The 13,130-nt window shown below is 33.9% G+C and overlaps 1 protein-coding gene across 2 annotated transcripts in view; it reads left to right on the plus strand.

The window, feature by feature from the left end:
- The window catches only part of SESN3 (sestrin 3), a 68,874-nt gene extending 56,077 nt beyond the window's left edge, over positions 1-12,797 (plus strand). For both annotated transcript variants that reach the window (XM_069469047.1, XM_069469046.1), the window contains 3 exons: positions 830-1,020; positions 3,563-3,707; positions 4,897-12,797. In XM_069469047.1, the coding sequence (XP_069325148.1) occupies positions 830-1,020; positions 3,563-3,707; positions 4,897-4,983 (423 nt within the window). In that variant the 3' untranslated portion in view covers positions 4,984-12,797. The remainder of the gene's footprint in view (positions 1-829; positions 1,021-3,562; positions 3,708-4,896) is intronic.
- The last annotated feature ends 333 nt before the right edge of the window (positions 12,798-13,130 follow it).

Genomic DNA, 13,130 nt, shown 5'->3' on the forward strand with positions numbered 1-13,130 from the left:
ATGAGATGTCTTTAATTCAGAGACACTAGAAAATACTGTCATTTTAACGGTTAAACACTGAAATGTAAATAAATTGACTTCTAAAGAAATTGACAGATTTTTTTACATAGGATCTGTAAATCTTTTTATTTAATATAGTTTTCAGCTTAATCTAATTTGAGGTCCCAATAGATAGAGAATTAGTTTAATGTTTTTCCCTCTAAGAAGGCAAAAGTAAACTATCTGCTTTATTCAGTTACTTGCATCATATTATGGTAGTTGTATAATGTTCATTCCATTTTTGGAGGGGAGCAAGGAGGAAATCAAGTGATATGGTCACATTTATAAATAAAAAGGCATTTTGTAATAAGATCATACACCAGTAGTTATGGGCTTAAGGGCTGGCCCTCCCCACACCCCTAGAAAATAGCCACAATAGTGACAGGACTCCTTAAGAGGGTGTAAGATTGAATTAAGACAAACTCCTTTGAGTTTGTTTTAGATGATCTGCTAACTGTCCAAGACATTGAGTAGGTCTGGTCACACAGGAGTAGTCCAAGATCTCCTGGGATCCTTCCAGGTAAGGGCATAGTGTACACAGTACCTAGCCGTAGGAGGTGGCCATAGTTCATTACCGATGTGCCAAACTCTGGACCCTGTGAGGAAACATCCTGGTACATCGATCTCCAAACTGATGTGAAAGGTTCTTGGCAAAGCCTTAGTAAAGCTGCACACCTAGAAACTTAATTAGAAATATTTGCACTTACTTGCTTCAGTAATTATATTTAATAAAAACAGAGTTTAAATGGAGAATGCCCACTTTGCAATTGGATTCATTTTATTCTTTTAGGACTATACCTGGGAAAATCATGGGTTCTCCCTGGTGAACAGACTTTATTCTGACATCGGACATCTTCTGGATGAAAAATTTCGGATGGTCTACAATCTCACATACAACACTATGGCCACCCATGAGGATGTTGACACAACCATGCTACGCAGAGCTTTATTTAACTATGTTCACTGTATGTTTGGAATCAGGTATGTTCATTGTGTAGACAGTTTTATATATTTCTAAGTGAAAATTCTGGCATAAGGCTTATTTATATCCTGTTTAGGTGTATATGATTCTGGGGCAAAATATTACATTCGGACTTCTGATTTAAAAATTTAATTTCTTTTTATAGAGAAGCATTTTTCTTTAAGTGTTGTGAATTTTAACAATGATGGACATATAAATACAGTAGTAAGAATTTACTAAGGAAGGAAAAAAGCATCAGCAATCATTGGGGGACAGGATAGAATCAGACTAAATTTGAGAATTCTTTCTGCAAGAATAGGTGAGTTTTTAAAAAGACATGTATTGTGTCCCTTTAGATCACTGTAATAAATTCTGACTTGTTTATTTAGTTTTTTTTAAAATTTATTTTTAAAGAAATGGTAATAGGGTACAAACAAAACTAGAATAGATTCTACCCTCATAAAGCTTATATAAGTTCACACAAGAACAGTGAAACAAAATATATATCAGCCAATATAAATTAGTGGCCTCTAAATTTAAAAAATTAGCCTTGAGAGGAAAGTGAGTAAATGAGTGAAATTGAACAATCTAATCAAGAAAGCTGCTTTTGGAGAATGTGCCTTGTTGAACTGGGTTTTGAAGGCTTTTATGGAGATGGATTTGCAGAAAGAAAATTTTCAGTTATGAATACATTTAACTTGACTATGTATATATCAGAAAGCCGTTAATGGGGTAGAATTAGAAGTCGATCTATTAAGCAAAGTTTTTTCTATAATTTTAATGAAAAAACTCTAAAATGTCCTGATAAATCAACTAATAATACAATATTCTAAAAGACACTATTATGGTAGTATGTAATAACTGAGCTATTTGTCCATTTACCATCCTAGACAATAAGTTATCAAAGAATCATCACATTTTAAAACACATATATATTGTACCTACATATAAGAAAAATATACTTAATAGAATTTAATTTAAATATAATAAATATTTCTTGTCTGCAAGCCAAAAAAATGTGGTGATTATATGAATTTATCTATTGGGTGCTGCAAAATAAAGCTTATATAAAATCATCAAGATACTTTTTTTTAAACTAAGCATTACATTTGGGTTAAAAATTAACTGAAAATATATTATAAAAGAGAAATTCCACAAGCTCCTAATATCACATTTACCCTCTTGTCTACATCTGTGCCCATTTACTCCGCTGACTCTTCTGTCTCTGCCGTTATTTCTGTCCGTGCCCCTATGTGCACTTATGCACAAAATCCCATCTCTCATCTTCTAAAGATCTCTGTTCTAGCAATTCTTTCTTCTCTCTCCTGTATAATAAGCTTTACTCTATTTGGTCTTTCCCATTAGTGTAGAAACATGGTGTTAATTTGTCCCATCTTTAAAGAAAATCCTGGCTTCATCCTTCTTTTCCCTCTGGCTACGGCCTCATTTCTCTACATCCACGCATAGCAAATCTCTTCGAAAAAATTTTGTATAATTGCCATCACCATTTTCTCATCTCCCAGTCTCTCTTGAACCCACTTACAGTCTCAGGCTTTTACCTCTACCAACCAATAAACTGCTCTTATTGAGGTTGCCAATGACCTCCATATATTAATAGTTACTTCCAGTGGCCAGTTCTCAGCTATCATCCTATTTGACTAATTCAGTAGCATGGGACACAATAATTACTCCCTCTTCCCTGAAACATTTGTCTCCTACCTCAGGGCCTTTACACTTGTTTCCTCACCACCTTCTGGTATTTACTCACTCAAATGTCAACCTCTCAGAGAAGCCTTCCTGCCTACCCTATTTAAAATCACAGCTCCTCTCCTCCAAGACCACAGTTCCATTTTCTCTCCATAGCAATTATCACCATGTAATATACTATATGTTTATCTTTTTAATTTTTTCCTTTTTTCTTCAATAGAATTTAAGCTCTATGAAACCAGGGATTTTTTTCTATTTTGGGGGTACGCTAGAAGGGTACATGGCACATAATAGGAATTCAATAAATATTTGTTAGATATCTCTGGAGACATGGTATCATGAAAATAAAAAACTAAATAAACAAGTAAATATTTATTAGATAAATTAACTAATGAGCTTTAAGTATTTAATTACCAGACAATAAATGTCTCTTGATACATCTTTAGAAATTAAAAGTTTTGGCCGGGCGCGGTGGCTCACGCCTGTAATCCTAGCACTCTGGGAGGCCGAGGTGGGCGGATCGTTTGAGCTCAGGAGTTCGAGACCAGCCTGAGCAAGAGCGAGACCCCACCTCTACTAAAAATAGAAAGAAATTATATGGACAGCTAAAAATATATATAGAAAAAATTAGCCGGGCATGGTGGCGCATGCCTGTAGTCCCAGCTACTCGGGAGGCTGAGGCAGGAGGATCGCTTGAGCCCAGGAGTTTGAGGTTGCTGTGAGCTAGGCTGACGCCACGGCACTCACTCTAGCCTGGGCAACAGAGTGAGACTCTGTCTCAAAAAAAAAAAAAAAAAAAAAAGAAATTAAAAGTTTTGATTTGTCATTATAAAGCTGTTGTCATATTGCTCATAGGTATGATGATTATGATTATGGAGAGGTTAATCAATTACTTGAACGAAGCCTGAAGGTTTACATTAAGACAGTGACCTGCTATCCTGAGAGAACTACAAAGCGCATGTATGATAGTTACTGGCGGCAGTTCAAACACTCAGAAAAGGTAAATATTTCATGACTAAGCATTATACCATAGGCCAGTGTTCACTATGAGAAGTAATGATGCCTGTAATACCGGGGCTTTGGGAAGCCGAGGCAGAAGAATAACTTGAGACCAGGAGGAAACATTAAATTAAAACCTAATAAATGTTGAAGATCTATACTAACATTATAGTATAAGAGCTGGTCTTAAGTCCTACGTCTTTTAACTATTAAGTCCAAGAATCTCCTTTATACCACAGTTTTCAAGCTTAAAAGTAAGAAAATCTTTTTAGGGTCCTAACATTCACTTATTAACTGTATGACCTTAGCAGAGAATGTTATGGCCTCAGTACCTAACAGATTTTTTGAAGTCTCAGAACCAACTACACATCAGGTAAAAATACCCATTTTATCTGCAGCATCTCTCCTTGATGGATCTTTATGCCCTATGTATATGTTTTGCAAGATTTCCTTCCTTTTCTAGAGTGTATCTAGAAATTCTTTTTACTCATCAGGAGAATATATATAAAATATATCCAACCTTAGAAGTATGTCAAAATAATTTAAATATAATATTATATTTTTTGCAGTAAATCTTGAAAACTTGTGGTTATTCATTTTAACCTATCGCCTGATGTGTATCCCCAAAAGAAGTGCTCTTCAAAGTTTTATCTAAAAGACTCTAGGGAAGCCTATACATATCTAACAAGTATCAAACACTAATTAGAAACTGCTTTAAGCATCAGATTTTCACATTAGTATCTTTCAAGTAAACGCTAGCAAATTTTTTAAAAGCATTCCACAGGATAAGCATAAGCTGTAAGAAATGTAGGGCTGATTTTTAGCCTTGTAAAATTTTACAACTAAAGGAAGTATAATTTTTAGGAAAATTGTAATTTATAAAACTTAATTTTATTTTATAATACAAAAGGTTGATTGGCCTTATGAAATTTATTTTCTAATAAAATTATGGGAATTTTTTTAGATTTTATAGGTCATTTTTACTGGTTGCAGAGCCATTTCTTACAAATACAGATTTGAGTGTTACATCATGAATGTGCCTAAATATGCCCAGGCATGTATGTGTGTATATTATCTATACACACACACACAAAAAAAAACCTTTGTGAATGTCTGACATGTGAAAAAAATTAAAGATTTTTTTTAGCTGTTTTTATGATTGCTAAACTGATAAACATTTTCATTTCTAGGTTCATGTAAATCTACTTTTAATGGAAGCACGGATGCAAGCTGAACTTCTTTATGCTCTTCGTGCCATAACTCGACATTTGACCTGAAGCATCACCCAAGGAAAATGTCATATATGTGTAAAGACCTTTCACATAAGATATACATCAGAAGCTGTTTGTGATATAGCATCAAAATTATTCAATTCTCTAGTGTCAAAGTTTAGCCGTTTTTTTTTTTTTTTGGTTTTTTTTTTTTGCGGCTGTAATGTGCAATGATGTGTTTTATTTTTCTTGATGCTTAACATTACTAACAATTGCAAAAATAATACTGAGGAGCACTACTTTGCATTGTTTATAGTTGGAGTTTTGATACTGATCATAAATCATGAACCTGGTTTGTTAATGCTTAACTTCAGCGCTTTTGGGTTTTGTATGTATGTGTATTTTTTTGTTTCTCTCTTTTTTTTTTTTTTTAAGTAAGGAAAAGCGCTTACAATCTGCTCAAGCAGTTGTTTTTCAGATATTGAAATTCAGCAAAGAATGACCTCTTCTGGCCATTCTAAAATTTTAATGTTGTGTCCTAAATCTGGTGGAGGAAAAGCATGCGCTGTTGAACCAAGCTGCTCACTGGACACTTTTGTGTCCCCAGGAGATTATTTGTCAGGCACTGTTTTGGTTTTTTTTTTTTAGTTTGTTTGTTCATTTTCTTTGTTTCGTTTTGTTTTTTTACTGCTATTGGCGATAACGTGAAATGTGACACAGCCATTGTCCATAATTTAATGTGAAATTAATCATGATGAATTCTATAGCATGCTACTGAAATGCCAAATTCAGCTATTTCCTTTCTCTTCTAAAACAGAAAAGTTTCAGTTTTCCATATCAGATGTATATATTAAAAGTGAAATTATGCACAATCCTTTCTATCACTGACAGTAATCTTCAGTCATCTTAAATAATCAGTGCTCACAGTGCTGCTTACAGTTCATTTAGTTGGCACATATAAACCTGTACCCACACAAAACTGACCAAAAATTTTCTTTGCACATTTTTCCTTTTTCATAGCTATTCCTATATTTCAGTAAGCAAAGGAAGGTTAATGTGTCTGTATTTCTTCCTGTTAGGCTTTTAGAAATTATTTTCCATGATTTTTCTTCTTATAATAAGTTAAACAGTTTATTATTCAAAGGTAAAAATTGCATTTCTATGCATTAATGTGATTGAACAACAACAAAAGAGTGCAATATGTTAAATACTCAATTAAACTTTCCCCCATCACGTCACTGCAGAAGTGTCCTTTTAAACAGAGCCATAAAGAAATTTTGTTCAAATTTCTTTATTGCACAAGGCTTTTTTCAGTTTTATCTTACTGGGGTTGAACAATGTTCCTTTCATAATGCCAAAGCATTCCCTTCCCCAGAAAAATCTCTTTGGACAACTGGTTTAAAAAAGATATCAAGTCTTAGGGGAGGAATAATCGGCCAAAAGGTCACATTTTTGCATTGGTTTCTGTTGCTTGATTAGACTATCTTCAGAGAGCACAACATTATGTGTTTATAGCTTTAATTTGTATTATGTTAATGAACCAGTGAAGTGCCTAAAGAGATGCTTACAACTATCCAGTAGGACACAACTGCACTGCTTTTTAAACACTTTTTGGTTAATTAAGGGTGACTTGAATTTTACACATACATGCTAATTTTTTTTAAATCCAATTTTTTTCATAGTAAATAATATAGTTAAAATTTTCCGTTATAGTTCCCATAAAGACTTTATTTTAGACCTACTTGTTATATAGGACTTAACTTTTTTCTCTCGTGAAAGAATCGTGAACTAGTGTTTTGTTAAATCATTTTTCTCTTCCATTTATCATCCTTTTCTGGTACAATACATTAGGTTGCTTTCCTTTAGATTTTGTTCCAGATAAGAAAACAGAGATGATTATAAACCTATTGACATAAGGTAGTTCTGCATTTTTGGATTCCAGGATCTTGTTTGAAATCTTCCATGTGAGGAAAAAATTACTAATATTTTTGAAGACAGGGTGGTTTATTTAAAGAGATTATTCAAAGAACTTGTGCCAGATCTCTTCTGTTTTGTTTACTGCATGTGCCATATGTTGATTTTTATTCAATATCACATTATATAGATACGTATTAACTACAAAGAAAGTATTTAGGAGAATGGCAAAACACAGATGGCAATGTAAATGTCCATTTGACTTCCCTAACTTTAGAACTTTCAAGTTGAGGATACTTTTATTCTTGCATTTGTTTTTTTACTAGATTCCTTTCAATTAATAGCTGTATATTTTTGTGCAGGTGAACTGTATTACAGGATGAAAAATGATTTTTATGTATTGAAAAGGAGGAGAAATTCTCACAGAACACCATATGAGCTTTAGACCAAAAGGGGAAACAAGGTTTAAGTAACTAAAATGGCCACTTAGTTTTTTTTTTTCCCCAGAAATGTAAGTAGTTAGAATTTAGGTTATGGAAATATTAGTGCCTTTAATAGATCTCTTTCCTAGCAAAGTTTCTTTTTAGCTCAGCATTGATCTAGCTCATCAATAATCAGGAAAATAAGTTGACTTGGAACTATAAACAAAAACAAAACAATATGTTTATGAACCTCAGTGAACCAGCCTAGAAAAATTGACTTCTGCAGGTGCTAAAGCACCTACTAACATGCAGCATGCACAGCATTCCAGGTTGTGAATAGCATTTTTTGCTGTTAACACTCTTTATCCAATGCAAACTTGAAATTCTGATGCGGTTTTCCAGGGTGGTATTTTTTCAGAGTATTGAATTTACTACATAGTAATTTATAGTATAGCTTTTTATATTAAATGTGATATTTTTAAAAAGAGATATCTGGTTCAATTGGTATAATGATGTGATTATACAATATGCTAATCTACACCTTGGTCTCACATTGTGCCAAACTTAAATGTGCAAGTGTACGTGAAAAAAGCACATGTGAATGTGAATTCTTTAATTCCTTATTACGTTAAAATCCGTCTAATAACCCACTGATGTGTATGCTTGAATAATGTCTATTTACTTTGGAATTTCAAGCTTTCCAGCTTCAATGGTAATTCTTAATGTCTCAGGTCACCTTAAGAAATACTGAAATACTTTCTCCCACCTGAAAGTAATCTGTTCTTTAACCCACTTGACTGTGGGAGTGGCCAGGCAGGTGCCTCATGGGATCCTTCAGCCAAGGCTCCCTCAGGTGGACTCATGATAATTAGGGAAAAGAGGCTTTTGAGCTGGGTCTACCTTTTGAACTAAGTACATCGTCTCGTTCTCAGTAGGAATTTGTCCCATCGGGGGTACTTTTTAAATAAAAGATGGCTAATGTGGAATCTGGGGCATGGCCTTGGCCTTTAATTATGGTTTTAAGCCCAAATAATAGCAGAGAAACACAGGGCTGTTTTGAGAACAGAAAATTCAATGTAAGTTTTATATCAAAATCATATAAAATTTGAACCAGAGCTCCTATTTTAATTGTTATAATGTCTCCTAAAGACTTTAAATGCTTCTAAAATCTAATTGATATTATCACAGAGCAGCCTTTTCCTTTTCCACCTTATAAAGTTTTTTTTAATTCAAAACCTTAGATTTCTATGCCGCAGCAAAATAAAATTATCAACAAATAATTAAAGATCTATACCTAAAATAGTTTACCACTTTTAGTGGAGAGTGCATGCATATATGATGGTAAGATTCTTTTAAACTCTAAGGACAATTCATCAGGGAAAAAAAGTAAATTTCAGTGCATGTTATAAAAATGATTTGCACTGATATTAAAATGAGGTTTTTTTTTGTTTTGTTTTATGTTGTGTTTTAAAGACAATTCTAAATCATTTCTCCAGAAAGCAAGACCTTAAATTCTTCTCTTTATCTAATAGAACTTTTCTTCTTTTATGCAAAGAGATGGTCTTGCATGGAGTAAAATGTATGCAACAATAATGCTATATAAATAGTATATGAAATTTGCTCAGTAGTACAATTCAATAGCAAACTGAAAGACATGTGGCTCCTCTGTTCAGATTGAGTTTTAAGTTACCCAATTTGTATAATCAGAACCTATTCTAGGTGGCCATCATGATAAACTGTGTTTCCCTATTATATCCCTCTGGAGACTGAGAATCAAATTAACTAGTCTTTCCTCAAAGCAGTACTGTAACATGAATGTATTTATCTCAGTCAACAGAACTTAAATGCCCATTTTATGTGGAGCTGATTTCAATGCTAATTTGACTTAGTTAGCAGTGTCTGCTCAGGTGAGACCTGGAACAAAAATAGCTGGGGCAAAATGGATATTAGAGGCATAGGTATATGTCAAAGCAGAGCCCTGTGAGGAAGGAAAAGTTTTGAAAGAATACATGGAACATAGAGCTGAGAATGCGGCTGTCCTCAGCATCGTACGCCTAACATAAAGGAAACATTTCCCACGTGGGAGCTCCTACCTGCATTCAGCCCACCCTTTCCTGCCTGCTTTCTCTTCCTCCAAGTGCCTCAACCTCTACATGCTCACTCTCCTCCCCTTCCCTCAGCCCATCTTGGTCTGAACGCCTTTCACAATCCAAACCAAACATCACCAGCCACCTGCTGATAGTCACCAGCATTTATTTTTCTTTGTTACTTTTTACCCATTCATTAAGAATTTGGCTTTGTCCCAACTTCTAAATCCCTCAGTCGTCCAGCTATATTTTGCCTACCCTTTGCCCTAGACACCCTACCAGATGTTACACAGCATCAAGTGTAAATCTTGTCCACCCCATACTATTCTACCCTTTTCCCAGCTGCCAAAATATCTTGCTCTCCTCTACCTCATCCCCAAAGAGCCTATAAATTCAGAGTATCCAACCTTTTCATGGATTCACTCTCTGTTGTTCAGTAATACTACTTCCATATTTTAAATAAATCATAAAAGATTTTTGCCTTCTATCAAAGTAGGAATCTTTATATTTATACATGATACAAAAATTGAACTATTTCTACCATGCAGAATTTAGCATTTAGCAGGATTTTAAAGTGATTGAATTGCCATCCTAACTTGGATCTATATTAGGTAATGAATACTGGTGTTAATCCAAGCTATTTGAATGTAAAGTTAAAATTCTCCAGCAATCCAGATGACCTGTAACCCTTGAGTGGGAACAGGAAATTTCTAGCATACAAATGGGGTGATGTTTCAGGCATTTGTTTTATTGGTGTTGTTTAGGCCTTGAAATGCATTTCTAATAGAAGGACATGCCATAAAGGGTGTTTAGGTGGTCCAACTGCATCACAGAAGCCCATTTAATTCATAATGTAGATAAAATACCACAAAATTGAGTACTTAAAGGTTTGACCAGGCTTTTCTTGGTTAGACTAAGGCTCTAACCCCCATTCCTGTCCTGTTCTCATGGGAGAAAAAAATGTTCTATGAGATGAAAAGAGAAGGCATTGACTTTGTAATCTCTATTCCCCTAGCTGCACTTCAGGTATACCCAGATAGTATCCTTAAGGAAGAGGAAATGCACAAAAGAGAAAGACACAATAGTTCTTCCTTTCCAGCCATTGTGTACTCAGTGTTGTTCGTAGATGTAAAACTATGTCAGGTTTCCAACATGGGGCACTGCAGATGGTTGTCTGACCTAAAGATGAACCATCCTATTTGAAAGTATAGAGTGTTAGGGTCTCTGGTGGTATTTGGATGTTTTCCAACTCATTGATGAACAACCCAACCTGACAGCAGTACCCAGTAAATGCCTTTAAGGGCCCAGGAATGAATTGATGGCCTAGGTAAGAAGTGAGACTTAACAGTGGAGACTAAAGCAATGGTTTTTATTAAATCATATGTCATGAAGTGTTCATTCTAACTTTAATCTAATTATGACTGCGCCACCATGAAGTACAGAATTGGAAAAGAACTAATATGGGGGAAAAAGAGAATGAATATCTGATTCTTTTGAATGCTTGTAGAAATCTTTGAAACAATGCAGTGCATACCATAAGATAGCCTTTAGAACAAATACCCCATCTTACATTTCACAGGACAACATCAAACATTAGTAAGTCTAAATATGATAAATATAATTTTTGTTACATAAATTTTGCTAAAACAGTCTATTTTCTTGCACCTCTCAAGTTAACCTCTTAAAAACTGAATGTATAATTTCTACAAAAAGAATATCAAAGAGGGAGAGAGACTCTCTGGTCTTTAGTGTTAAAATATTTTTCATGAATCCTGATTAGTTAAGTGCATACATTACGATACCTACAGAATAAAACTAATCATACAGCTCTTTACAAAATTTTAACTGGCTCTCCCAAGTCTGATAAGGAAGGATCAAAAGGTAGGATAAAGGAAATATATCAGTTGGGTGGCCCAGAAATTTTCTTTGTAATGTGGAAAAACTATTATCGCCTTTCTGAATTTTGCTCGTTCTCTAAAATAAAAATAAAGAGTTAAATGGTACCTTTGTTCACCAAGGAAAGTGATCCAAACTATAATCTAGTGCAAATATTTCCTTTGCATTTATATGTCTTCTCTGGAGAGAAAATACAATTTTCCTCTTCCTCTTTCTCTTCACATTTACTCTTTTCAACCCAAAATACAGACAGAAAGCAAACCACAGGCCAGTTTGGAATCTTCTCAATGCTAATAGAATGGGCACATTCACATACACAGTCTGAGCAAGGTAATAAAGAACCCTGTCAGGTCAACTTGGAATATGACCTTGCTACTTGGATTAGCTCCTTCAAACCTGAAAATAACTTTCCTGGTCATGGAAGAACTGGATGTATCTTTTAACTTATGAAATAGGATTTGAACTTGAAAACTCTTTTTTTAAAAAATCCTGATTTTGCAGGGCAGCTACATCATGAATGTATATATTAAAACTTTGTAGCTGAATTGCACATGAAATCAGATTGCCAACTTCTTGACTTTCAATTTTAGACATCATTTTATCCTTAAGTTGTGAGCGATATATGTAGCATGCTGTGAAACGTCTATAATAGTTCTTTAATTCATCAGTATTAATACAGAATTATCTTTTGCGTTCTTTGGTACTTTTTATTCAATGTAATCAGAAGCTGTGATGTTTTGCCTTTGTAGTCCTGTGCTTTGTTACTGTAATTTCTTTTTTTTTTTTTACGAAGCACGTGACTTTGGACTAATGTAAGGCGGATGACGTGATCTTTAAGACTGCTATATATATACATATATATATCAGTCTCTTACTCTATAAGGTTTTAAATTAGAATAAGCTTTTATCAAATAGATCATTGATGCAATTTAGGATTCACACAAGTTTCAGTGTCAAATGGCGGTCTCATATTTATACTTTCAATTCTGAAAATAGCAAACTTAATAAACAGCCACTTTAAACTTGTTCTGGCAAACCAGACCCTGCTGTAGATATAGTCTAAGATAGTTAAACATATAAGCCTTTTCAACTCTTAATACCCTCCACATGAGTCAGCAGTTAAGGAGATTATAGAACCCATGAAAGCTTTTTGTATGTATTACTAGGTTTTATTTTTCTTTTGTTACTGATTTTACAGTTCTGACTAAAGCTGACCTGAATGGATCAGTTTATGTGTAATATTCTAGTGCTTTAATGCCTTTTTTTTTTTTGGAGGGATGGGTAATATTATTTGAACAGATGCAGAAGGAACTGTTAGTGAGTCAAGACAAACACATTTGAAATAAAGGAACTGTGTATTAACATGTTAACAACGATTCATAACTGCACTTTTTATGACATTTTGAAATCTATTTATAGGTACAGAACAATGGGTTTTGTTAAACTGTATCACATTTATACTTGCAGAAATTTATTTCATTGTTATTAGTAGGAATTTTATTGGTTCAATAAAATTGGCAAAACTGAACACTGATCATTTGCTTGCTTTATTTATGTTGGAGTAGCATTCTTGCCTAAGCTTGTTTCTGCTTGTATTGAGACATGCATTCTGAAAGACATCTGAATTGTAGGAGTCATTATTTTCACTAAGTTTTTCCTGACCCACAGTTTTCTTGTGATTATTTCTTATAATCACTGGATATTGCATTAGTGGAATATTGCAATAGTTAAGTTGTGCAAAATGTATAGTTATTACCTTTTAAAATATCAATTGTGATCTCAGCAAGAGGCAAATTAACTTTATTATTATCTCTCATTAACCAAAATAGTAATTAGAATGGGGAAAGGGACATTAAATATGGGGTCAGGGCCTAGATTCAAAAACCTATTTTTT

This window comes from Eulemur rufifrons, chromosome 6 (genome assembly GCF_041146395.1).
Source record: "Eulemur rufifrons isolate Redbay chromosome 6, OSU_ERuf_1, whole genome shotgun sequence".
Classification (NCBI taxonomy): domain Eukaryota; kingdom Metazoa; phylum Chordata; class Mammalia; order Primates; family Lemuridae; genus Eulemur; species Eulemur rufifrons.